Raw genomic sequence first — 27823 nt, 5'->3', positions numbered from 1 at the left:
GTTTTGAACAAAGTCTTGTCTGAAAAGTAAAGCCCATGTGAACGCTCTCTCAGCTTCATTTGCAAAGCTCCCGTGTATGAACAAAGTAACTCAGCTCCTGTGATTTCACAAACTATTTCATAACCACTTTTAAAATCCACCATTGTGCCGGCAGCTAAAGTGGTTCCAATAAATCAGGATCAATCAGCAAAGACAATTTAACTTCCTGAATCTGAAGTATTTCCTTCCCTAATGTCTCCTGTGTGTTTATTAGCGATGCTATAAACTACTAAGGTTCCTCACTTGGCATTAGTGAGGCAGGTACTTTATTCTTCTCTTTTTGTACCCTACTCAATATACTCCTATGGGTAATTTTAATCTTTTTCTTTTTTTTTTTTTACACTGGCAAATGCAGCTTTGCAATGCCAGGCTTATTAAGGGATACACAAAATGGACTTAAGTAAGGTTAAGAGCAAGTCAAATTCACTTTGTGCTTTTTCATTTCACTTACCCCACAGTGTAGAACTCACCCAGTGCTGGGGGCATAAAATAACCTTCTGTATCATTTAACTCCAAGTTAATGGTTATGGTAACTTCTATATAAATTCTCCATATGCACTGTTACTAAAGTGTTTCCACATAATTAAGAATTATCCTCAGTCCTTAACTGGAATGTGAGGTTCATGTATGGATTTCTAAATTGCTTCGAGCAACCTTTTAAATATTCATTTATTTCAAGAAAAAAAACCAAAAAACAACCCACACATAAAAAAACCCCAAACCACTGAGAAAGGTGCCAGTCTGAAAAAAAGAAAACAAAACAAGAAAACAACCTTAACCTACCAGCAAAATGGTCCCAAAATTCCCCTTGGTCTGCAGAAGTGTCCTCCTGTGTGCACTGTGGCTCCTGAGCAGGGAAAAGCACAGTCAGGGACAGAGCCAGCTTCCAATAGCAGCCCCAGCTTTGCAAACAAGGCTTTGACATTTCCAGCTATTAATTTCTCTAATCACTGTGCAGTCTCTGGCCTGCAGGAAAGCAGAAAGCTCCCAGGCAGATCTGCAGCACTGAACTGTCTGCACTTAATTTATGGATTAGACTGGCACATTGTTGGTGAGTTTGTTTGCCACAGAATTAAAAAGGCTTTGGCTCCATGCAGAAAAATGAGCTAATGATGAATCCTGTGCAAAGGAGCAGCAGCACTGACCTGCTCTGGACTGTCACAACGGGGAAGATGTCTGGACACTGAACTTGTTTCTGCATGTTTTTGGTCCCAGAAAGGTCGGCTTGCAGGGAATTTAACACAGGCTAGTGCAAAACAATACATTTTATTTGTTCACAGTTAAACACAAGCAACTGCCTTGACATTTTAGAACATTCTAATAAGGACAGCAAAACCTCCTTTTGGTTTAAGTTCTCTTTAGCTTACGATTGTACCATTTCCTCGTTTTTCATATTTATGGCATTTAATGTGGATTGTTTAACATGCTTACAAAGAGCGAGGCAGGGAACAGATTAACTTGACAAAGACAGCAATTTTAGATTTAACTAAAAGCAGTCAGTTAAAAAAATCTGTTTCCACTTCACTGATGGGACCCCTTCAAACAAACTGCAAGTTAACTACATACAGCAGATCCACGATTTTTAGACTTACAAAAAAAAAAAAAAAAAAGAAATAATTGCAAAATTTTGTTCCTCCATAATCTTTGTGGTCCATAAACAAACCGAAAGTGGTTTCCATTACTATCCTGGTGCTAAAATCCTGTTTAAAAGAAGAATAAAGTCACCTTATCAACGAGCTTGAGTCACTGCCAGGGCGTTTTTGTAACCGACACAAAACCCACCTCTCCTCGGAACGCCGGATACACCCCCGGGCTGGGCAGGGCAGGATGGGGAATGAGCTTGTCCAGCATCCCAGCCCATCAGGGCAATGTGCAAACCGTTCCCTCCTGGGGCTGGGATCCGGTGGGGAAAGGGGCAGGAAACCTCCAAATCTTCCCGAAACACACGCTACCACGTTTGCTACCACTAAGTCTGAGAAAGGCTAAAGACATGTCGACAAAACCAGTCTGTCACTTACAACCAACTCTCTACTCTCTATTCCATGCAGAGTCAAGCTTGGACACAACCACTGAAGTTCAACCTCTACTCTCAGGGCTCCGACTGACCAACCCAAAGGACACGGAAAAATAATTTAAGACAGGCAGAAATGTATTTAGACCCTGGGTGTTACGGAAGAAGCGGAAAATGGGGGGGAAAGTCCTGTCAGGAGCAAGCCAGCACAGTGCCAGCTGCTTTGACAGCCTCGTTCCTATCAGGGTTAAGAAGGGATTTGAACTACAAATGCAAGTGTTCTTGGACTTGATTTCTATGTGAGGCAATTCCTGAACAGCAGCTGCCACCCACAGACTGTTTCAGAGGAGAGGCCACGTGTGAGGGTGACGGTGAAGCCTGATGTGTCCGAGCACACCCGGCCCCAGACACATCAACATTTAGAACAAGCACTCTGCCTTCCTAACAGCAGGCTCTGCTCTGTCACGAAGGAGATTGAGTCTGACCACTGACAAGCCCTGATCCCAAAATCCTCCTTCACAGAAGGCTCATCACTGACTTGATTAACATCGAAAGGCTTCACACCAGGATTCTGATTCCCAGTTTGAACAGGATTCCTCCTCAGCCTTGCCTTCTGAGGAAGCAGGATGAGGGTGAAGGGCAGAGACCTAGAGCCAAACTGACATTGCTGAGCTGAAAAATGTGCTGCAGCCTGAGCAGAAGAGCACTCGAAGGAAACCATATTCTGAACGCATTCCCAGGAAGAACGAAGCCAATTGCTTGGACTCAACACATGGTGGTCTTGCTCAGACCAGGAACAAAGAGCAGAACTGTGAAGGAGGATCAGGCAGCACATTTCCCTGATTAGAGAAACAAATCCTCCTCTGCAGATCTTCATAAGCTTGCAATTCTACATCCAGGTTCTGCACGCTCTCCCTACTTCAGTAAAGCTTCCTTTTCTCTCTTCTCCCACCCCAATTGCTTTCCCATACAAACCAGTCTGAGGTCAGTAACAGTCTGTCAGGCAAACACTTAAAATACCAAGAAGATCAGAAGCTAGTGTTTTAACAAGTCTTCAGCATTTACGGTCTCTTCTGCATTACAAGCTCCAGTTCCTTTTTGTCTGTTCAAATGTAACTTTCCAGGAAATGTTAAGGACAATATAAACAGTGATCATGAATTAGGGTGAATGAATCATTTTGCAGAGGTACAGTATCTTTAAACATTTGGGTATTCAATTAGACTCCAACTTAATGAAGACTGAGGGATGTGGGACAATGGACAGGCAAAATAGAGACCCTTGGATGAATGCACTGGAAATTCTAGTGCTGCTTCTTTCCAGGATGAAAGGAACCGAAGTCACCTGGACAGGCAGCACAACCAACTGCTCTAAATTGGAAGCTTGCAAGGAAATACAAAGCATTCAGAGTAGACTCACAAATGTTAATTTGGCCTCATATTGCACTCAAGTTCATAAACGCAGCCACTCAACTGGGGACAGGGAGAAAGGGCAAAAATACTTGCAAATGCTACCAGTTGTCCCTTCAAATTAGTACACGCTGCTAAGGACTGAATTGGAGAAAGAAGCAAGAGTTAGGCTGGGCATTTCAATTCCAGACCCAAAAATCCACTTTGCATTCGTTCAGCAGCCTCCTTCCGTTCCTGGCCATCGATCCTGCTCCGCTGCATGAGCCACTGCTCAGACCAAAGAAACATAAAAGCTTTTAGTTAAACTTGCACTCATGCCTCCTGTTCTATGCCAAGAATATGAAAATAACACTGATTGACTATCTTCCTCTTTAACTGTGGTCATGATGAGTTTCATTGTAGTCCATGATATGAAGCTGTCCAACACTGCTTTCCTGGAGCTTGGGCGAGAGGCTGAGGTTATCGGGGCTCGGAGGGGCCTTCGACTCCATGCTGGGATCTTTACATAGTTCAGTCTTTAGAGCATCAGACAGCCTGTTGATGGTCACACCCTCCTCATCACACTGGCTCTCGCTCTTGTTGCGAAATAATTCTCGTGCCTTCATTCCAAGGAAGCTCTTGGAGCTGGGGAGTGAACCTACAGTCAGAGGGACAGTGGACGAGGGCTCCAGCAACACGGATGTCTCCCAGCGACTGCTCAGCCTCTGGTTCTGGGGTTTCTCTGGGGTGGAGAGCTCGCTGCTGCTGCCACCCTTACTGCTACTGCTGCCTCGAGTGCTGGGAGGTTTGGTCTCTCCATTTCTACCAATGGTTTCTTCACTGTTTCCTGCCACTGTATCTTCATTACCACAGTCCACCCTGTTTGGGAGAGAGAGAGGATACAGTGTCAAGGAAATCATAACAAATAAACAATGGAGAGGGAAACGCTGGCCAAGGCAGATTACTTTCATTACCTTCCATTTCTGCTACTGACTATGTACTTCAACAGGTTTCTTTTCATAGTTGTGTGGCAAAGCAGGAGTGACACTGGGTAACCAGAAGTGTCACACAGTTAGCTTTGCAACACCCAATGCTTTAAATCCAAAACAATAATCCCACAGCAGAATGCATTTGGATCCTGATCTGTTACAGCAAAGGAAGAGATCTGTACATCTTCCTTGGACTGGAGAGCTTTCCTTTACCTAACCCAAGCACAGTGATCACCACAAGCTGGCAGTGCAAGGGATGACCCTGATGCTGTGGCAGAATTTGGTGTAGGAAAAAAGGCACAATCTGAAGGGAAGTACAGCACTACCCAGATGCTTTAGGCAGACAGATGTAAAACAAACACTGAACAACAGCCTAACAATTTGTAGATTAAAGTGAGATTTCTCTCAAATTTGAGTAACAGTTCAGCTATCTGAGAAGTATTTCATCAGCACTTCCAGTGCTGTCAAGGACTCCCTGTAACCTGGGCAGAGTCCTGAAAAAACATATTCAATCCTCGAAAAGGTGGAGCAACACAAATATTTTGGGGTGATGCATCCAAGTGCTAGGAATCCCACGAGGATACCAACATTCATGAGTCCTGCCTATTTTACATAACCACACTTACCTTTCTTCTGCTGCTTCAGCTGCTTCTGTTTTATCATCTTCAAGTTTTTTCAGTAGGCTGCTCTTCTCCAGACGGCCAAACAGATCCAAGATCTCCAGCTCAAATGCCTGTGTGATTCTTTTCTGGGCCTTGTACCTACTTTCTACTGCTTGCAGCTGACCTCTGAACAGAAAAAGAAACCAAAATGTCCAATGTCTCCAGATTCTGCCTCAACTATGATAACACATATGAGAAAGCACAGCTAAAATGTTACACAGGAAGCCCCTACCTTGCTTGGATTTTGACATCTTCCAGGTATTTTTTTTGCTCCAGGAAGAGGTGGTCCTTTTTTGCAAGCTGAGATTCCAGTTCAGCTATCCTTTTCTGGGAAGCATCAAGCCTTTGGCTTTGCTGTTGAACACATGACTTTGCCTTCTCCAGTTCTTTCCGAAAGGCAGCGTGCAACATTTCAACCTCCTCGAAGCAAACAACACAGTGTTAAAGCATAATTTGATAGTGTGTTATTTTTACTGATGTTCAGACATGTTTCTGATGTTATAAATAGGCACATTTTAAAGGAGGATGGAATAAAAGCAGCACTTCTAAAAACAGATATAGAAAACTGGCTGTGCTGAGGATGTACACCATTAAAATAACTACACATCACTGGAATTTATTAGCACATTAATGTTCCTTATGAAAAGCTCTTTTCATCAAAGAAACTTACCAGTTCTGCACTGGATTAGAATAGACAAACTCCATTTAAAATCCATTTTTTGCAACATGACGTTCATTAAACAGCAGTAAAAACCTTTTTTTGGCTTATTATTCACCTTCTTTAATTACTTTCTCTCACGCAGAAACAGTTATATTGTTGTGTAATTTACTTGCTTCTAATTAAAAAAAGGTTTCTTTGAAGTCAGGAAGTAAAACCATATGAACCACAGAAGTTTTAGTGAAGCTACTACTAACTTTTAATAGGAAAATGATTAAGTGAGAAGACTAAGATGTTTGTTTTAAAGCAGCACCTCATGAAAACCAGTAAAATCCTGGTTAAGATCTTTCTCCAAATTCTGGCACTATTGCACTACATTACTTTACCAACCATCTGCTGTCAATTACGTTACAAGCACAGTAAAGTCTTGGCCTTTGGAAAAAAAAATTGCTAAGAATTTATATCAAGTAGCTAAAACTGATTTCAGGTGTACCCCAAACACCCCTTTTTAGCTTTCAGAAGGGGCACTGAAAATATTCCTTAAACCTACAGAGCACACAGATATCTGAACAGACCAAACACAAAATCAAATCCCTGAAAATGAATTTCAGAACAAAGTTATCTGTTAAGTTATGAGGCATTTCCTTCTGAACCCAAGGCTGGGAGATGCTGGGTGATGCCCTCAAGTGAAGCCTCCCCAAAAGCCCTCCCCTGCAGCTCTGCGATACCTTTGTAGTGTCTGTGTGCTTGTGCTGCAGCTGCTCCAGGTACAGCTCGTTGACCTCCCCAAGAACCAGCAGCTGCCTGTTCAAGAACTCCATCTGCTGTTGCACTGACTCGCTGTTGGAAAGCTGGAAGGAGAAAGGGAACAGGATCCAACACTGGGATGGATGGTTCAGCAGGAGAGCCACAGCTGACAGGGGATTTTTACAAAGGAGGGACACAAAGACTAGGATCAAATGCATCCTAAATAGTGTTAAATAAATTAGTTTTCATAGAGAACTTCTAATTTCCATTCAACTTCTGACATAAGATCTCCAAGTTGTCAAGATTTAATACAAGCTCATAATGCTCAATCTGCAAATTCCTGCTGTGGAAAAAGCAGCCAAAATGAGAAGACTCTGAAGCCCTTGAACTGAGTTTAGAGTTTCTTCACCAAAATACATTTTTCTGTGTTGTTTTTGTGTAATTAATATCAGACTCTAAAGAACTAAGCACAGGCTTCTTTCAGAACAAGAAAGAAAAAGCACCTGATGAAAATTATCAGGCAAAAAATAAACAGAAAGACACAAAAGGACCCTGGGAACAATGACTCTTCTTACCTTTTGAGAAACTTGGCTAAGCAGCAATTCAGTGTGACACACCTTGTTGTTGGCCTTCTTCAATTCTAACCTCAGATCTGCTATCATATTCCTGCAGTCTTCCAGCTTGGTCTGTTCAAGTGACGAAAAAATTACTCAGGGTTCTGAAACTTCACCAAGGACAGCAAGGGCACAGGGCTGGAAAGCTGTAACCCCCAGCACTGGAAATCAAGTTATACTGAGCCCTTGTGAAAGCCCCCAAACCAGCAAGACACTGCCTTTTCCTATTTCCAAACTAAAGACAGGACAAAACAACTATAAAAGCACTTCCAATTATGCACTGCCTTACTGTGAATTAAGACAATATCTCTAACAGAAACGTACAGCATTCTCTCAGATATTTCATGCCTTGTTATTAAGAAGGTTATTTTTAAAACCAGCAAGTAGACAACAATTTTGTTCATGCTTCATACCTGCAATTCCTGGCTCTGGTTGTAGAATTCCTCCCGGTCGTGCTGCAGCTGTCTGATCTGGCTGTGAAGCTGAGCCACTATATTATCATGTTCCTCCTGAAACTGGTGGTACCTTGCCTGTTCTTTCTGCAGACTCAGTTTCAAGGCCTGGATTTCCTTTTCCTGTAGTTTCAGCTGATCTTTCTGTTAAGAATCCCACATGAAGCATCAGACAAGGCACCTGCTTATGAGTTAGAACACCTGTCCTAAAGCACCAGCCAAGCAAAGCTGTCCATTACCAGCAGGGCAGGCAAACACTTTTCCACACATGGAACATTTTATATAGAGCATGTTCTTAAGGCTTTTGGGGTTTGGTTTGTTTTTGGCTGAAAAGGAGATGAAATGGTGATAAGAGTGGACAGGCTGAAAACTCACAGCCACATCCAAAGGCACAAGGAGCAGTAACATATTTTTCCACTGCCTCTCATGCTTTCAGCAGGGACTTGGGCTTCACAGCTGAAACAACAGTTCATCTTCCAAAATCTATTCCGAAGTCTACTTTTGGCTCTTGTAGTGAATCACCAGAAGGTGAAACTGTTGATGGAATTAGCTATAGTATGAAAATACAGAGTGAAACACACCTAAATCTGTAATGAGACATCCTTCAATGCACTTAAAACTTCAGATTCTATCATAGTGAACAGGAAAAGAACACTGCAGTTTTCAGGTTTTGCTATTATTCCTCAACCGGGGACAATACTTCTTTAAATATGCAATAAGGTGTCTAGCCAGGCATTGAACAACTGCTCCACTAACAGGGAAGCCTTTAACATTATCCATAGGCAAATGCTGGCAGGGGTCAAGTATGAAGGCAGCCACTGATTCAGCTGCCTGAAGCCAATTAGAAACTACTGCCTTTAATGACAGCGCACGAGTCATTCCACAAACACTGACTTCAAAAAGGTGAGAAATGAGGCTTCTTTTTTAATTGGCCAGACCAATTAACACTGGTGAAGCACCAGTGTGTTTCCATCAGTGCTAGAGCTGGGTCCCTGCTCACCATGGCAGCGTTGTGCTCCTCCAGAGCTGTAGCTTTGATGACTTTCCTCAGGAGCCGGCGGTTCCGCAGGGCGTGCTGCTGCCTCTTGAAGCGCTCGTACAGCAACTGGTTGTGCAGCAAAAGCAGCTGGTTCCGCAGGGTGTGAATCTCATCTGAAGGGGGAGAACCTGGATTGGGACACAGAAGAGCTTATTGAACTGCACTGGGCCCGTTCCACGCACGGGAAGTGTTTTCTGAAGTAAAAAATTAGATTTAAAAATCCATCTGCTCTGTCTGACCTCTGACGCAAACTTCAAATTGTAAACATTTTTCCCAAAGCGACACGTCTGTGCCTTTCAAATGGATTCCTCCTCTTATTAAGGAAAAAAAGCCAAGCTCACCATCACCACAGAAGCCTAAGAGCACAAAACTATAACAGCCACACAAGTGAAGCAGCAAGAAAAACAATCATCAGTTTTAGATTCAACTAGTAGTGAGGAGGTGGAAGGATGTGTTGGATGATCAGCACCACTCTGAAGCCCAGCAGGTCTGAAATGGTCAAAAGCAGAAGTGTCTAGAATCGTGGGGAGGATAGTTTACACTTTTCCAAGATGAAAAATAGCAGCTCATCTCACTGGAACACAGCTGTCTATCTGCTAAGCAGATAAACCATGACTTAATGGAGGGCACCAGCTTTTGCAGCATTAGTTATAAAAAACACAAACAAAAGGTATGCAGGTCATTGTTTAAGCAAGTCTAATAATAGAGAAACAGATTGCCAAAACACATGAGAAATTTCCTCACCTCCAAAGTGAGTCCAGTCAGCAGATTTGCTTGGCAGAGACAGCCTGAAAAATGAAAATGCAGCATTAAGTTTAAATATAAAAAACACTCTGCAAGTCACTTTAAAATACAATGTGCACCTCAAAAGAGCTTACAGCCTAGTAAGAGTACAATTAAGGTCAGTTGGTATAAAAAGAATATGGGGGAATTGTGCAGCTCCTTTTCAGGCACAGCTATTAAAATTAAGCCACTACAAAAAGGAGTAACGAGAATGTTTGTGAAGTAATATTTTCAGTCACCTACTTGTTCAGCTCCTTAGTGTGTGCATCTGCTCCTTGCTGAATCAGTCTGTCCAGCACTTCCACGGGAGAAGTCGAGGACATACAGTCATCCTCCTGGGTTCCCTTGGCTTTCTTTAGCAGCTCCTCAGTCTTCTTGCCAACAAAGAGGTAGGCAGTCTTTGGTAATGCAACCTCGAAGAGGTGCTCATAGAGGGGAGGCTGCCCACTCCCAAACACCACCCTTCTTTGTGCTGGTACTTTGCACGGGCTGGGAGTGAGGATACTCGTCTCCCCAGAGGTTCCTTCCCTGTTCCCAGCAGGGCTTTCCCCAGAGCCTCCACAGGGCTTGTCTATGGGAGTAAACGTTTGTTTGGGTGTTTCCCGTGCATTCTCAGGCCCAGGCTTGTCCAGGGATGTTAAAGGCTCAGAGGTCTGGCTGTGTCCCTGCACACTGGAGACGGCTGAGTGGGTTTTCTTCTGAGAGCCTGACAGACTTTCATTTGTGCGGTAAAACGGGGAGTCAAACCCTCCTCTAGGCACCATGTGTTCAGCATCGGTCGTGATCTCCGAGATCTCTTTAGATATTGCATCTGAGGAGAGGGGGGAGCACCATTATGCACCTTGTATTTCAGCATTACAGACATTTCCTTAGCCCAGAGGTAGGTAAGGGTGACAGGCATTACCTTCCTCTCTGTCCTTTTCAGCGCTGTCTTCGAACGACAAACCACCCAAAAACTCTGCGAGATCACTTAAGGTTACTGAACTTTTACTACTGGGTATGTCTGAAAAAAAGGAAAGGAAAACCAAAAAGTTAGTTGTTCAGGTGCTGTTTCCTCCAGTCTTAGCACAGCACAAAACACAAGTCTTTTACTGCTGCAACATCCTTGGAATAAGCTTGTCCCTCCTTCAGATGCTTCCTCAAAGGAGGAAGTTACCAGCCTGCTGTTCCATTCTATGTGGAAACCAGGTTGATCAGTCACAGGTCAGCCCTGATCCCAAAATGTAATCTTGTAAACTTAACATTTGCTATTGCACAACCTCTGTAAGGATGTGCTGTTTGCAATTAAATAACTAGAATAAAAAAGGTGGCTCATGTGCAGCGTGGCTGTACTTCCACCTTCACATTAACCTCCCTCCAGCTTCTGCTCTGGCTCCACAAGGACACAGCACTTGCCTGAATAAAGGAAGTTTAGCCAACATGTGGCTACTCATCAAAACTCAGAGAGAGCTGCCAGGGGGATACACCCCAGAGCACCCAGGACAGAAACCTCACACTCAGCTCAGTCACAGAACAGGAGTCCAGGGAAAAACTTTGCCTGTTCTTAACTTGGAATTCAGAAAGTTCCGATTCCAGCATTCCTACATGACTACACCAAGGAAAACCAGCTTTAAATTTCACTGTCATCTCCACTTTGAAGGCAGTAAAGATTCACAGCACAGAAGTCTCAAAGACAGTGCTAAAATCCCTTCCTACAGCTGTCACAGATGTAGATGACAGAGAATGGAAAATGGAATCTAGATTTACCTATTAAAAGTTGAGTTCCTCAACCATCCACTGCTGATTTCAATATTCCACAGGACTTTTAACAAAAGGTTCAAGTACAGTAACACAATTGTAGATAGGAAACAAAGTTTTTCCAAAAGCCTTTAAAAGGGAACATCATATCTATCCTTACAGTTTGATTCAGACATAAAACTGACTTCACTGAAGTAAGACTTCATATACAACTTGCTGCTTCTAATTAAAAAAATTCATCCTCAAAGAATCAGCTTTTATAAAAAAATAAATATCCTTTTCCAGCCTTCAGTGTAGATCTGTATATTTAAACATGCATAAGAATGCATGAGAGCCAGGTAAAAATCTGCAAGCTACTTTTCTGAAGGTGAATGGTTAAAATGAAATCAAAAGCATCACAAGGTTTTAAGTTGAATCACAGTTAAGGCAGGATCCTGGAACTACAAAGAACTCAGGGGGAAAAAAAAAAGATAAAAACCTGTGGAAAAGTGTTTAGGAATTGGAACATGTGTCAATAAAACCCAGATTTGTTTACAACAAGTAATGGGGAGAGGAAAATGGAGTTTACCCAATGATTTATCGCTGTTTATGACATTTTGCTGTCGGTACAGTAAAGGCCTCCCAGGATCTGGTTTGTCCTCCTGAAAAACAAAACAAACCCGAAATACATTACTTGCATTAGGTATTGTTGGAAATAAACCTCTTGGACAGTTTCACAGAAAGAACTTTACTGCAAACAGATGGCTTAAACAAACAGCAAACCCATGTAAGAAGTCTGAAAACTGTGCAACTGGAAGTGGCAATAGTTGTCTAAACTTAGAAGAAAATGAGTTTTTTGCAACGAAATGCAGCATTTTTTATGAACCAGTCACTCTGATTTTTTTCTTTCTCAGTTATGGTCACTGCATATAAGGCAAGTCAATGAAAAAAAACCAGATTAGTTTGGCAGAAGAATTTTGTAATACCTTTTTAGGAGGCGTGGCAGCAGCTGAAGGGAGTGAAACATGCACAAAGTCATCTGAAGTGCAGGGTGGAGGAGGAGATGTGGCTGGTGTTCCCAAAGGTGTTCCTTTCCCCCCTGCTGAAAAGGAGCACAAGTTTTCTCAGCAGGCTCCCCCTTCCTCCTTTCAGCTGATTTATTTCATGTGAAGAATTGTATGTTTAAACACTATCTCAACCATTTACTTAAATCTCTTTCAACTGTTTATCAATATGAAAGTGCACAGTTTCCAAGAGGCTGCTTCAGACTTTGGCACTGAATTCTTGCATTTCCCCTCTCAGTGTTTGCATCAGCACTGCTCTAAATGAGGAGGTACTGAGTTCCCAGAAGGCACAACTCAAGCCTATCAAATGGCATGGTGTGGCATCATTCCCATTTCAGAAGCTGACAGTAAAATTTAAAGCCAGAATTTCCATTGTGATAAACCTTGAAAGCCTAAATTCCAAAATTCAGCACGTACCAGAGGTGCCAAAAGCTTTGCTGTAAGGTTGTGATGCAGACTGGGATGACTCTGATGTGACAACTCCAGGGGAGGTGGGTGGGGTGGTCATACCACACACTGCAGAAGGGCTCCAGATGGTGACCTGTGCCACAGCAACAAAACAAACATCAGAGCTCAGAAAAGGAACATGGGAAGCATCCAAATCCAGGCTCTCACACAGGAAATCAGGAACATGGGAAGCACCCAAATCCAGGCTCTCACACAGGAAATCAGGTGGGGATTAAATCCGCAACGTACACAAAGCACTGAAGAATTCACAGCACTTGTCAGAAACGTGAATTTTTAAGGCTGTCACAAGAAACTATGGAAGTGCAAAGCATGAAAGGTTGCTGTGCTTCATCTTCTGCTTTACCTGCTGTGGCTCAGTTGACAGCCTCGAGGACTGTGGGCTCAGGATCTGAGGTAGCTGCCCTGGCATTTGTGATAGTGTTAGCCGAGGAGTGGAGTATGGGGTAGAAGTCCCTGAAAGTTTAAAAAAAAAATAATGAATTAAAATTTAAAAGTATCCAACACATCAAATACAACTCCATGGTTTTTCTGGCCAGGACTTAAAGGCTTTTAACCAAAGCATTTCAAATCCATTCAAAACAGACATTTGTAGGTAGCAAACAAGAGACTTTTCTTCCAGCTTAAAGAAGTATCTATTGAACATATTGCATACAACAGCTTTATTTTTTAGAGTGGTTTGGTTTTTTTGGGATGGAGAAGGCAGGGGAGGAAGAGGTAGTGGAAAAGCAACTTTGTGAATATGTACAACACACGTATCTATATATGTCTTTTTTTAAATGATGGGTTTTTTTCTGGTGCCTAAGAATCAGACTGTGTGGGATAAATCAGTAAGATTTTTTTTTTTTTTCGCTCTAGGGCCAGTTTTCCTCCAGCAATTGAGTATTGATTAGCCATCAGACAGGTCTTACCATAGCTGCTCTGTATGTCAGTGTAAGAGCTGGCACTGGGGTCAGTTTGATGATGTTTTAAGCTTGTGCAGAGTTTCCGAGACACAGAGTAATAACCATCTTCATACGAGGCTTCTGCAGGGTCCAGGGAGATTTTGGCACATTCTATCACAACATCATGAGTTTCTAGTCTTTTCCACCTGCAGACAGTTTTTGGATCCAAAAGAGTAAGTTAGTCAATGATTATTAAAAACAAAGAGTTCCTGGACATAGGAGGAATTGGCTTGTAGGATGGCTCATTTGTTCCAGACAGCTTTGCATGCTCCCAGCCAAACTGGAACAAGGCACCACACAGAAATTGCAACCAGATGACTTGTAAGAGGGGGTCTCAAAGAGGAGACAAACAGCCTGGACACAGAGATCCACAAAGGTCTGCCATGGAGCACTCTGGAAAGGAGGAACAGCATACGAAGACTTGGTTGATCCTGAGCTTCAGCAGCTGTAGAAATCAGCTCAACTAGACTCAGATGTTGGTAGTCAAAATTTAGACATGCCAGCAGTGAGGGAATCTTATATTATTTAAGCAAACACCGTCTGCAATGCCAGTTTCAGATCTGTGATTTTCCTCCCAAGTTTGGGGAATGTTTTTTAGGGTTTTATATCATATTACTACCTCCTTCATCCTGAAAACTATTCCTCACTAAACCAAGCAGCCAGATTAGATCCACCCAATATTTTCAGGGGATGGAAGTTCACTGTATAGAACAGAAAGCCCAGAAGGCTGTCTATTAAAGGCTGAGTTGGTTCTGAAAGTAAGATATTCTATGTTCAAGATACCAAATCAGAAGGCTTCCACTGGTAGTTTTGTGCCAATTTTGTTCTCCTTAGTGGTGCCACCCTCCCCCCTGCCAAACTGAGCATTGTGACATTCAATGGGTTCCCAGTTAGGAGTGATTTCCTAGTGGCTCTGAAAAGCAGGGCAAGAGCACTACAGTGCAGCAACAAGAGTCAAATTCTCCTCTTCAGTGGCTGGGCCTGTGGAGACAAGAGAAAAGCAGCAAGTGGTGCTGCTGCAGGCAAATGAGCCTATTGCTAAAGAAATCTAATACAGCTGATAATGTTAAGACATACCTGTTAAAAGAACTGATCTGTTAAATGAACCAATATCTAGGTACCAAAACAAGACACACTGAAGCCATTTTAAACACTTAAATCCCAAATACTTCAACAAACCAAAAGGAGTATGACCCAAACCTTAAGCCAATGAAGCGTGTCCTGGTAGATTCACTTTATTCATTATAAGCAAACTCTTAGAACTTTATGAGGATGTTTGATCATTAAGTCACAAAAACAAGACAAAGTCAATTGTTTAGTAGAAGACAGATTCCATCCCAGACACAAAATGAATTTAGAACCCCAACACTGCTGTTAATGGCCTTTCACAACAGCTTTTGCTTGTTCATCCAGCTGTAAGCTGGATGAAGAAAGTCTATGTGTTTACCTGGTGTGCCTCTCAATCTGGGTGGCAAAACACCCTGGGCACACACTGCTGCTGACACAGAAAAGGTTTTGCTGCACACCTGCAATAACCTCACTGAAAGCTGCTCATTTAGAGCCTTTCCTATGAGCAGAGTGAACATATATACATATATATATACCTTCGTGGGTCCAGTTCATGGTCCTTGGATCCAGTCACCAACTCTGGATGGATTCGCACATGTTCCATCATTGGCTGGGGGAGAAGAGCAAGAAGAGGGATGTGTTATCAGCACAGCACTGACCTGCACAAAACTGGTGAGAAAACCACTGATCCCAATAATTCAGAATGTTGCATTTAACAGATAAAGTTAATTCACATCATGGCTTCAAGAGTTCATCTTGCTCCCAACTGAGCTTTCAGTCCAATTTTTAATCTGTTTTGTTTAGCAGCCCTCAGCTAAACTGGCAAATTTCTGGTATTCAATTGGCAAATACCTGCCTTTATATAGCTATGTGTCAGATATATACACATGAGCAGCATTTTACCTTGACTACTTCTTCAAAGGTCTCCAAGTTTTCCTTCATACTGTAGTGAGAACGCAGAAAGGAGACAAAATTGCAAGGATACATTCCATAGAGACGATGGAAGAGAGCATAAACACTGGCATGAAGATGGACAAGATAAATCTCTGCCACGTGACCTGGAAAAAGCAGTTAAATCTTTTTCATTACATTGGAGGAAAGAACAAAACTCCTAAGAATGCAAACAGAAGAACTTTTAAATTTGAAACGTTAGCTGGGACAAGTCTTCTGAGGTACAAACAGTCCCTAGTGAAACTGGGAAGTCTTCTCAGAAAACAGGCAACACTTATTCATCAGCTCACAGCAAACACAAAAATGGACCATTAATTACAAGTGTCCTGTCGTTCTCAAAGCACACATTTTTATTCAAGTTAAAACCCAAAACCCCTCTAGACAGTGAGCCAGAGTCAGTAAGAACGATTCAAAAAGGAAAACTAAGGTTTGTTTTACCTCAAAGGTAAAAACCAAAAGCTTGTATCCACAAAAAGCAATCAGTACAGACTTGAATCTTACTATCCATCTTAAAGTTCCAATCCTACTTGCAATGCAGAATTGCTCTCTAAATAGCATCTCTATGTGCTTAACACAGCATTTGTTCATTCAGCCATGAGACACACACACAGATACTGCCAGTGTTAGATATCAGACCCCTCTCAACAAATTCAGCAGAGCCAAGGCTGTAAATGAGAAGACCAGTTTTACCAACACTTTCATATTTAGCTGCATGTTAAAATAAACTCTTACATATGCTGATTCTTTCCCCTCCCCATTTAATCTGGGAATCTCAAATTCCCAAATATCTGCCTCAAATGGTAGCATTTTCCCTTCTCTATCCAGTAAGATCAATCTCTGCTTTTCACTGTCATCAGGGCAGCATTTTGGTTCAATGAAACTTCATGCAGTAACAGCACCACATGGAAGAATCTAAGAGACTTCTGAATTTTGAGCAAAGAACTCCCAGATGCTATTGAGGAACAGAACAGCTTGTGGGCTTAACACATCATTTTCTGTGTTTAAATAACCTCAGACCATTAAGAGCCTCACAAAAGAACTGCATACAAGTCACAGGGACTCTGCTAAACCACAACTGCATGCAACAAAGTTGAAATCTCACCTGGATTCTGCAAGCACCAGGCTGAGAGACGCCCAAAGATACCAAAGAAATCATGAAGGTACTGTTTGCCAGACTGAGGAATCATTGGCAACATGGTTATTAGCACTAGGACACCTGTGGTGAGTACTACTACATCTGTGTCAGTCTGCAAGAAGGGAAAAAACCTGCATTAGTTAAAAGTGTTGAACTTCATTTTTTCCAAGGATGAAGTGAACGCTGAGTCATCATCATGGAAAAAGTTCTCTGTTGAAACAGTCCCTCTGAACCCTACCACAACTTAATGATCCAAGATTACTGCGGGTTTTTTTTCATCCGGAACAACTCCAAGATTTTGGATTGTTGTTCCTACTCTGCTGCTTTCCTGCATAAAGACTTGCCTTAGTTCAAAAGGGAACATCACCACAGTTCCACAACCGAGTAGAAAAAAAACATTACTGGTATGTGAAGCATCTTATGTGTCGCCTTCCTTCCTTTCCAGAGCTGAGAACACACAGCACTCAGAGCCTCAGGAACTGCACATCTGCTCAGGGTGTTCAAGGCTGTTGGCCAGTTACCAACACAGGGGTCAAAAGCTTTCCTCTTAACCTGGCTGATGGCTCTGCCTGCTGGATATTTCACCCAGCAATAATCCAACGATGCTACAACGCCTTGGCTTGGACTGTGAGAAAGGGATGTGTCAGTGAAAGCCTTTGGCTACATGGAACAGTATCAGGGAATCAGATTTTAGGACAGGACACAGAAAATGTTCAAACTCTTTCCCACTGGAGTCCCCACTTGCTTCCCCAGTTTAAAGCATATTTTCCTTGGTAGTTCCTGTGCCTTGGCAGCACAGGGGGTACAGAACAGAGGTAAGGTGCCACTGAGCTGCTCTTGGATCTGGTATCTCCCAGGAGATATCACCAGCTGCTCTGGTATCTCCCAGGAGCCACCAGGGCTGATGGGACATATTCAGTGTCAGGGATTTTTCTTCCTCTGTATGTCTACCTCAGTCACACATAAACTATTACAGCACATTTCCTGTCCATCCCAATCCCTATGTACACATCCCAAGCACTTCCACATCTCTGTTCTACTCCTACCAGCTTTCTGACTCACTTCACTCCTCTCTCAATCCCACTGCAAAGGGTAGCAGAACTCATCAGGAGTTCCAGTCACAGCACTTGTAGCTGCTCCTTTGGCAGTTACAAACCAGTAGTGGTTTTGTTTTGAAGAGCACTGGCACTTGGCTACATCATGCACTTAAATGTGATTTTAATGTGAATTCTTCACTACCACATTAAATTCCATTACTGACTATGCATTCTAGGTCTCAAAGCATTACTGTAAAATGTTATAACTGATAAATTTGCAGATGGGAAAAAAAACCCCACAAAGCATGGGGAAACAGCTATGTCCTTGTAATCCAGCATGTCTGTAGCTAAGAAGGAAAAGTCTGCTAATTCCAAGGTAATTTCACTATGGAATGAGCTATTGCATGGCTCACCTAAGCTGCAAGTAGAGTACACTACCTTACATGCACAAATTCAGAATGCACTGATGGGAAGTTACTGTATTTCTCATTAACTTCACGTTCAAGACACCCATCAACTTCACCAGGGGCCCTCTTTAACTTACTTTTGAAAAGTTTTAATAAAATTTCCTAACTCCCAGATACACAGTGACAGTGGGTTTTAGAAACACGACTGTCAGCAATAAAAGGATCAGCACAAGGTATTTAGCTCACATTAATTCCACTGTGGCTTAACTGACACCAAAACACAAATCAAATGCCTTGCATTGCAAGTGTGTATGTTTACATCAGGTGTTTTATGGACAACACTGAGGGTTCTTACCTTGAGACATTTAAGTAATGAAAGTAGGAGAGGTGCTTGAGAAAGTTTATGTTTCCAAGATGGTTGTCGTCTTATCACATGTCCCAGCAGAGAGAGAGTGGGTAAACGAGTAGCAGCTTTGCCCATATAATCATTAATTTTGTCCAGTAGATGCTGATAAAGGGTTTTACAGAGAGTGGTTGAAAAAGGAAAGGTATTTATACTTAATTGCTATATGTTCTTTTTCACCAATCTATATTCAGCAGTTTGCCTTTGTCAGTGATGGAAACTATGGGCATTTTACAAATACATAGGATTCAAGAGGAAATAAAACCCAGCAATCATGTAAGAGTGCTGGTAGACAAATGCAAACTAGTCAGTCCAGAAGTCACTGCACTTGGAAATGTTTATAAGTAAATAATGAAAAACTAATCTGGTCAGCAGCCAATCTGTTGTGTCATTCCCAACCTATTTAAAAATCCTTACTTGCTCTCAAAATATCCATATTTGTTTTAGGCCAACACATCCAGGACTGACCAAGCAGCAGGAGCATTGCAAAGAGACAACATCAGTCCTCAGAAAACTTTCCTTTATAGAGGTTCTTTGCTTAATTGGGTCAGTTTAAGCAACTCAAGAAACAGAGACCTTTGAACTTTTTTTAAAGCTTAACTACTCTTACTACAGAGATACTACATCTCTACAGCAAGGTAATTCTACACCAGCCCAGAACCCCAGAGTTCTAAGAGGTGCTATTTAAAGGCTGCTCAGTGCCAGGCTAAAATCTGCCATAACATTATAGATTTGTTTTTACCTTGTCATGAGGCTCTTGCAGCGTGGACAGGATATGCAGTGCCTGCTGAGAATTGGTTTCCAAGTAATAGTCCACCAGGTTGTTGACAAGCATAGGCCCACGGTCTGTCAGTTTGGGGGGAAAAAAGGGAGGGAAAAACCTCTCAATACACCAAAAACTAAGCATTTGCTACAGGGACATTGCAGAACTTTTAAACAACTATTACACAACTTATAACGTGAAGCAGGACTTGGTGTTTACCAGACCTTTGGGAAAATGAGACCTCTCGACTACATTTCCTGGTTCCAAACCACTCGAGCAATTGCATTTGGCTCAGGGAAAGCAACCATTTATTTTAATAACTAACAATTACTGTCTAACCTGAAAAACCTACAGGCAGCTGAACTGCAAGGGTATCTTACCCAGCACAGGTAAAGAGTTCAGGAGTAACTTTATGTTCTCTCCCTTCAGCAGATAAAGGAGAGCAAGTTCAGGGACAAGGACACTGGCAGAGCTCTCAAGCTCTAAAAAGGCTCTGTCAGCACAAGTGATGCCTTAACAGCAGCAATCACTTTTCAGAAAGTCTGGGTCTGTTTTGTTTTGCTTTGTTTTGTTTATTTTTTTTGAATTAACAAAATCCCACTGGTTCTCATAATGTGGATGCCACCTAATTCTTTCTAGATACACTTGACAAAGAAAGTTTCATCAGCTCCCACTTGAGGCTGTGCCCCAGGAAAAGCCAGTCATCCTCTAATAGTATTTTAACAATTACATAACAGACCTTCCAGAAGCCATGCCATTAAGCAAAATGAACTGAAGAGAAGCTTAAATCCTTAAAGCAATTTCAAACCCAAGTATCAAGGAGTTTCTTTCAAGCTGCATTTGCAAAGGCAGGGGTTGATAAAAAAAACCCACATTATTCTACCTTTACTGGTGTAAAAGCAAAGCCCTTCCTGGAATTACATAAAAGCATACATACCACAAACGAGATTATCTTTGAATGCAGCTGTTATATCTTCCAGGACACCCAGAATTGGAGAATCCAGCATTGAGAGGAGCTCACCAACATTTCCCTGCTGTGCCATGATGCACGTACTGACATGAATGTGGAGGTCAAAATTTCAGGAAGTTCCTCATTGGTGTCTCTCTACCAGACTAGGAGAGAAGAAAAAACAGATGAATGAATGAACTTTTCCTTTTCCATCTTAAATCTCCCATCTCTCCTATTTCTTTTCTGCAATATTGCCCATTTCACACTGAAAGGATTGCTTGAGTTTGCACACCTGCAATAGAAGCTGTAAGAGAAGAGTTTCCAAAAAACCAACGAGTTATTAGCAGGGTTTTCTCCCCCTTTTTCAAAAAGACATTAATCTGTTTTGCAGAAGACCTCGGCAATCATATCTAGACTGTCAGAGCATTCTCTTACCATATTTTTTAATTTGTTCTCCAGCTTAGTAAACTAAGGCTAAGGTCCATTCCTCCATTCTTACAGCAATTCCTCCTCAAACCACCTTTCAAGTCCTTTGCATAGTGAACTAAACTCTGGAGAAAACACACACCTCCAGATCCTTCTCCAACCCTGTGACCAGATCAGGAATTTGCTGCCCTGGGCTCTGCATTGTTTCACACCAACAGATTTGGGCTTTAAGACTTGAAACATGGCCAAGCTGCAGCTGTTGGGAAACTCAGTCAGGGTCACTGCAGCTGCTGCCCTTGGCCACCCTGGGCACACCAAACCACAGGCTGGGCAGCACAACACACCTTCTTTTCATGTGTGTGACTGGTGAATGACACACTAAAAGCTCTGCAGTGCAGAAACTGTGTAGAGCATTAAATGCAACAGTGTGCAGATAACATGACTGGCCAGGTCCTCAATAATAAGTGGGAACAAACCTGAGCCTCTTCAGGCTTTTGAGATGGCTTCTTATGGCTTCTTCCCATGTCCCACCATCAGAGGGATTCAGGTGTCACATCTATCTACCTACCACAAAATGCATTTTTTCTTCATCCATAAAAACCCTGGGCTGAACCTTTTCCAGTGGCAGAAAGAATCTGGTGTAACATCACACCTAATTTTATCAGCAAGGGTTTCTTTTCCCTCCTACTTCCAGCCAGCACACATTGTTCACTTCCCCCATGGAAGGCAAGACTGACACGTCCCAAGTTTACACACAAAATCCTTTTTTTTACTGCAATGGTTTATACAGCACCTGTTCTGTGGACGAGCTGAGCTTCTGTCTGCAGTGTTGTCAGCCACACACCTTTCATGATCACTAATAAAGAAAAAGCAGGAAGAGGTCAAGAAAAGGCACAATTTATTTTTTTGTGTATAGTCAGAACAGCATTCAGTTCTTTACACAGATGCACCTCATCCCTCCTGCATGAGAAAAGTCAGCCCTTACTCTGAAAAACACCAAAAGGTGTTGCACAGCTGCCCTTTCCAGAACTGTCCACAGGTTAAGCTGTGCAATTGCCTCCAACTAGATGGCTTTCACAAGACTCTAGTTTTGTACTGTGACCCTTCACAAGCAGCTGAAGAGCTGTATTTATGATAAGTAAAATCTTACACACAAAGAATCCTCCTCTACTCTGAACCTAGAATAGTTAATTTAAGCCTTTAGATTCTAATCAAAACATTGTTAGGCATTAGCCAAGGACCACATAGCTCAGTGCTCTATTTTAAATAATGTTCTAATTACTTATAGACATATTGCCTTCTTGAAAACTGACACTTAACAATGTTACTGGCCAGCAGGAGTTAACGTGGCCACCAGTAAACTTTGTCATTTGCAACATATCACTCTGTAGTTGCAGAACTGCCCAAGGTCACTTTTCTCAGTGCTACCAGACATCAGCTTACTTAATCTGGCATGGATTGCAAATTCAAAGGTGATAATATGGCACCACTCTCACTACAGGCATTTCAGTAGGGACTGACTTGCTGTAGTGTTCCAGTACTCACCATTTCAGGACACAAAACACCCCACCCTCAGTTTTCAATGGTCACAGTCCAAATAAAAGCTCATGTCCAAGCAGCCAGCACGGTCTGGTCACTGGAGTGTTCAGATTTAAATGCTATTTTTTTCCAAGCCTGATGCTGGCAAGACCTTAAACCTTCAGACTTAAAACTGGCTGGTGGTGTAAGCAAGACTTACAATAAAAAACCAGCAACCTGAAGTGGGGGGAAAGTTACTTTTTGCTCAAACCAGAATGGATTTATAATCTATAGATTCCATAAAATTAGAGCTGGGATTTGCTGTGGTTTGGGGTTCTGTTTTGTTTTTTTATTTCTCTACATTGTGCAGACTCCCAACTTCTTCCTCAAAGCACTTGCTGTTTAGAAGACAAACAATGCTCCAAGAGTGACACCATCCTTTCAAAAAGTTTGAAGCCACTCATCCGTGCAACCTGAGGAGCCAGCCTTCCACTCTGTTACTCCTTTTCAGGAGTCAGATGCTTTTTGAGTTTCTAGTAACTGTTATGACATTGAATTGACTCAGTGACAGTTCTACTGAGACACTCAGACTGCACTCAGAGGGATGTATGGAAAAGCAGCTCCCTACAGAGAATCTACTCCTTTATTTCTGACAACACCACCTTTGAGACCAAAAAGGCCTTACTGACACAGACCCCTCCATTTCTATCAGGACACAGTCTCAGCTATGGTGAAGCAATAGATTCACCAGCTCCCTAAGCAGCCTGAATTAGTTGTTTAAAGTCTTGTTAACAAAAGAGAGGCCTGACCACACCCCCAGGCCAGCTGCAAGCAAAACCTGTTTTGAGAATTAAAGCAGTGTGAACACCGGTCTCTGTGTTTTTACCCCATAAAAACCCTGTCAACACTTTTCCTCTTTGACCCCCCACCAGTGAAAAGAATGCTTTTATTTCCTATTTTCCTTGAGTAATACTGTTGTTATATTATATCTTCGTCACACCAGGAAAAGTCTGGAGAGCAGGTTTCACTCATTCTGACACAGCCGGAGGAAAAGCTACAGCACGAACTCAAGAAACACACCTTTGGAGACCCTCTGGATGGGGTCTGGAAGTCAGGTTCAACAACACACTTGCAGACAGATGGGGAAAAACACCAGTTGAAATGTTGAGCAGGTAAGAGGATTTGTGCCATTGTGCTGGCACGAAACAAAGGCTGCCATCAGATAAGGGCAGGGCTGATAACCCAGCTCAGTCCTGATAACGACACAGGAGGTAACGGATCATTTCCCAAGCTCCCTCAACTAAAACAGATGGCTGGAGTGACCTTGTGCCAATAAATCCAGCATCGTTTATTTAAACTTGTCAATCAAGCCCTGGAGTACCTTAAAGTGGAGCAGTCTCCACTGCAAAAGCCCATATTTGAAATATTAATAAAAGTATTTCAAACCACACTCCAAACCAGGACAATATTACACACAAATACTTCAATAGGTGCAACTTTATCTGTTGAAGTTACACTAAACCGGTATAAAGTTGTCACCCCACTATATATAAATAATTGCAATTGTAAAAATTAAATCATAGGTTTTTCAATGCAGGATCTCCTCTAAAGTGAAATTCTAAATAAGACTGAGATCCTCTAATCACACTGGCTCTGCTGTGCCCAACACAAATGAAGAAACCAGGAAATTCCAGCAACAGCCTTAAATCTCATCCCACTTTTTAAAGCAAAGACTACTGAGTAACTACTTTACAGGCAACAGGCTTTTAACTCCAGTCAGAAAACGCTGTGTTCTGGCAGATGAAGTTCAGCTCCCAGGGGCTGTGGTGTCAGAATGATTTATCACAGTCCTACCAGGAATTTGGGATGTGATTTTCAAATCTTGTAGATAAGGACAGGGCAGGTTAAGGGACTTCCACCACCTTGTGAAACAGCGACATCCTCCACTGGATGCCACAGTAATTTTTATCTGGAATTGATACATCTGTGGTGAACAGGATATCCCTTAAATCTTTACAGTATCATATCACAACCACCTCTTTCTGCTCAAATACATAGTTACAAGATGCTTCCATCCCTAGATATTGCAATCATTCCCCATTAGAAGAAATTCCACATCCCTGCAGCCATACTTGGAACTAACAGGATTAGAAAGAAGTCTGTAAGTTTTCCATGTGTTTTGATTCACTGACTCTTCACTAACTTTTAAATTAGTTTTATATGAAAGATCCTTGGCACTTGGTTCATAAAGAGTAAAATAAATCTGTTTAAATACCTTTTGAAATGCAACTGGAAGATATAACAGCAATAGCACTTCTTACATTCAAGAGCTTTCATTCTTATATTCAAGAGCTCTCATAAAGACAAATTTTAGTAAAAAGTATTAATTTTAAGTACTGATACGGCCTTGGAGCCAGCTTACAGAAGGAAAAGGAGAAGCCAACAAACCAAGAACCAATTTTAAATTGGTTTTTTTCAGTAGCTAATTTAACCACAACACAAAACAGTTTAAGCTACAAACTCGAGACAAAGGCAAGGACTACAAAATTATTAATTGCAGAAGGCTAAATAGAGAAAGAAACAGCAGAGTATTCCCAAAGATTATGACTTCTGTAAGTATTTCTGTCAAGAGAAGATGTTCTTCTGTTCAGTGTATTTTTATCTCAAGCCAAATGAAAAAGCAGCTGGTAGTGCCAGTTATGCTGCTCAGAGGGTGGGGAGGAGGGGGACACACACCACAAACACACCCTCCTCCCACAACACCCTTTGCTGCAACAACACACAGATCCACACACCAGAAGCACCTCTTCTGGGGGTGGGGGATCAACACCAGCATTTTATCTCTCCTCATTAATCATAAATTAAATTGGGGGCTGGCAGTGAATGGTTATTACCCACCCCCCCTTCCAAGAGAAAAGGGGGATTTCAACACCATGAGAGCAGAACCTCCAGACTTACACTTTTCCACCTGATTTCAACTGCAGGTAAGGTCAGCTCAGGTGCTCAGGTGCTGCTTTGCCAAAAGCCACCAACGAGGACAGAAGGATTTTACAGCAATTGTTGTTTCCAAAGAAAAATTCAGATTGGCAGCACAGCAGCCCTTTTCACTCCAACCTTCGAAATGCTGCTCATAAAGGATCAAGCCTCACTCCCTCCCATGCAACACACAAAATCAAAGCCTGTTTTAGGTTTCCTAACAACACTCAATTTTATATTTTCCCCACAGTTAAAGTAAACACTGCCATCACAGAAGTGACATAAGCAATGAATGAAAAGTGACAGCAGGGAGAAAAACCACTGGTGGCCCAGGAAAGCAAGCAGCTGACTATTCCCTTTCTCACCACCCAGGAATAACAACTCCAAAGCTCTGTTCAAACTGATCACTACAATTGACAGTACAATCAATTTAATTTATTTATTCATTTTTAAAGAATGAAGGTGTCTGGCTTCTAATAGCAAATATTCTTCTGGTTATTTTAAGATCTGATCCAAGACCCCGTTCCTAAACTCAGTAATTATTTATAGTTATAACTTGATATTAAATACATTCACTTTGTTACAGGTGCTTAACCGATGTGGGAACAGGAAGATCACAAAAGTCCAATAACCCCAAACAAAGAGAAAAAAAAATCATACTCAGCAATTTTTAAGATTTTCTTGACTCTCTGCTGTGCTAATACACTATTGCTAATTGCTACTCATCAAATTTCTGTCAGAGGGAAAATTGTTTAAAAGTAACCCATGTCTAAAAAAGCCCAAACACGGCAGGGCTGACACCTCACCCTTTGGCAGGAGCCCTGTTAACCAGCCAGCTACTAAATGGAATTAGGGAATAATTTCATTCCTTCCACCCAACTGCACATATTAATAGCAAATAAATAAATAAGAACAAGCCCTGGCTTTCTGTACCAATGTAATTAACGTTACACAAGGAAAGTAAGTCCAACTAAGGAATCTTTTTTAGCTCCAAACAGGTGAACAGAAAGCTCCAGGCTTGGCACCAACACAAGCAGCGAGACTCCTAAATCTCTGCAGCACTTTTCTTTTTGCCCCCAAGAGGAACCTTTTAAAATATTCACAGAGTTAGGCAGCAATTCAGTAAACCTTGAAATCACTGCAAACTATCTGATGTACTCACTGAGGCATTTTAACTACTCCAAGAATTAAAGTCAGCAGTACACAGAACAGCAGCAAATGATGTGTAACTGTTAAAGTGAAAACAAAACGTGTATAATACTCAGGGAAATGACAGCAATTCTTTACTCTTAACGTGCTACCCAAAGAAATGCTTATGCTAACAAAGGAAACATCATTACTTGTCCTCATTATGTTTATTAAACTACATGAAAATAAAATACAACAGCCACGTACCAGATCAAGATCTAAGCTGTAACATTCTTTCTTAAATATCCACCTGTCTGCAACATGCCACGGAATCTGGTCCCTTCCCTGCCTCCACCACTGATTTATTTTAATTTGCTTGTTATCAGAGAATCCCAGAATGGTTTGGGTTGGAAGGGACAGTAAAGATCATCTTATTCCACCCCCTGCCATGGGCAGGGACACCTTCCACTATCCCAGGTTGCTCCAAGCCCTGTCCAACCTGGCCTTGGACACTTCCAGGGATGGGGCAGCCACAGCTTCTCTGGGCAACCTGTGCCAGGGCCTCACCACCCTCACAGGGAAGAATTTCCTCCTAATAAAGGAAAAGGTATCTTTTTCAAACGTAAAATAAATACAGGAGTGTGTGCACATATTCAGCTCGTACAGAGACTGACTGGGAATCACATCCCCAGCTCCTGTCAGGACTAACAAGTAGGTGTCTGGCAGTTGGAAGAATTTCAGGAATCAGTACAAGTCAACATCCCAGCAGTCCAGCTCCAAACAAGAGCCAGCATCCATTTAAAACTACAAATAGCTACTAAAAACAAATATTTGTTCCAACACCAAAACATCTGCAATTGGCCAGTGTATCTCACATGGGAATCCTTTAAAAACGCTACTTTTTTAGCCACCATAAAAGTAAATTTTCAAGTAACAAAGAGTTAAGGTGCCAGGATTAAACACAGCCAGAGATAAAATCATTTTAATTAAAGCCTGTCTCATGACACATTAGATATTCTGACTACATTTTCATCTGGGTAAGTCTGTACAATTCCCCATAAAGGAAATGTAGGATTGGGCTGACCGGGCTGCTAAAAAATCCAGAACAAATGAACAAACAAACACAAAGCAAAAAACTGTTTTACTGAGCAAAGGATTTTAAGCCCCTGATTTTATTTAAAACTTAAAATGTGGTGTAGCTGTTTCTGATAAGCAGAGTATCTGATTGCTGCTTACCAAAGTCAACAGCAGAGAGATTCATTCCCAGTGTTTGCAGTGATTATTAAAATTTCCAGAGTTTTCCAAGATTCAGTTTCTGGCTGTTCACACATATAAATTGAAGAGGAATTTTTCCACTTAACAGGATCACTTTCAGCAGTGCTTCAATTCTGACAGATTTCTAACAACTGTCCCCAGGAGTTAATGCCAGGAAACTGCAGGATCAGACCACACAAAGAATGAAAACCTGTATTATTATCCACTGGAAGGTTCTC

At 41.9% G+C, this 27823-nt stretch overlaps 1 protein-coding gene across 4 annotated transcripts; it reads right to left on the bottom strand.

Annotated features, from left to right (window-relative positions):
• Positions 1–1286: 1286 nt before the first annotated feature.
• On the bottom strand, positions 1287–27823 carry TSC1 (TSC complex subunit 1). 4 transcript variants are annotated; one of them, XM_008919374.3, is made up of 23 exons: positions 27567–27823; positions 21502–21564; positions 20271–20446; positions 19313–19416; positions 18523–18675; positions 16691–16835; positions 15541–15695; positions 15174–15247; positions 13537–13715; positions 12972–13081; positions 12578–12701; positions 12083–12198; positions 11686–11758; positions 10285–10383; positions 9624–10191; positions 9342–9385; positions 8559–8725; positions 7520–7702; positions 7068–7178; positions 6474–6596; positions 5320–5507; positions 5052–5213; positions 1287–4315 (listed from the first exon to the last, which is right to left on the bottom strand). In XM_008919374.3, the coding sequence occupies exons 3-23, from the start codon at positions 20374–20376 to the stop codon at positions 3829–3831; spliced, it is 3471 nt and encodes a 1156-aa protein (XP_008917622.1). In that variant the 5' UTR covers positions 20377–20446; positions 21502–21564; positions 27567–27823; the 3' UTR covers positions 1287–3828. The 4 variants fall into 4 exon arrangements, with proteins under 4 accessions (XP_008917622.1, XP_029816308.1, XP_029816307.1 ...); XM_029960448.1 differs by having other exon boundaries at positions 5320–5504; XM_029960447.1 differs by having other exon boundaries at positions 12083–12195.

The sequence above is a fragment of the Manacus vitellinus genome, unplaced genomic scaffold, assembly GCF_001715985.3.
Source record: "Manacus vitellinus isolate BGI_N305 unplaced genomic scaffold, ASM171598v3 scaffold_27_pilon, whole genome shotgun sequence".
Classification (NCBI taxonomy): Eukaryota; Metazoa; Chordata; class Aves; order Passeriformes; family Pipridae; genus Manacus; species Manacus vitellinus.
Note: the sequence above shows the minus strand (reverse complement) of the source record. Positions and strands in the feature narration are given on the sequence as shown.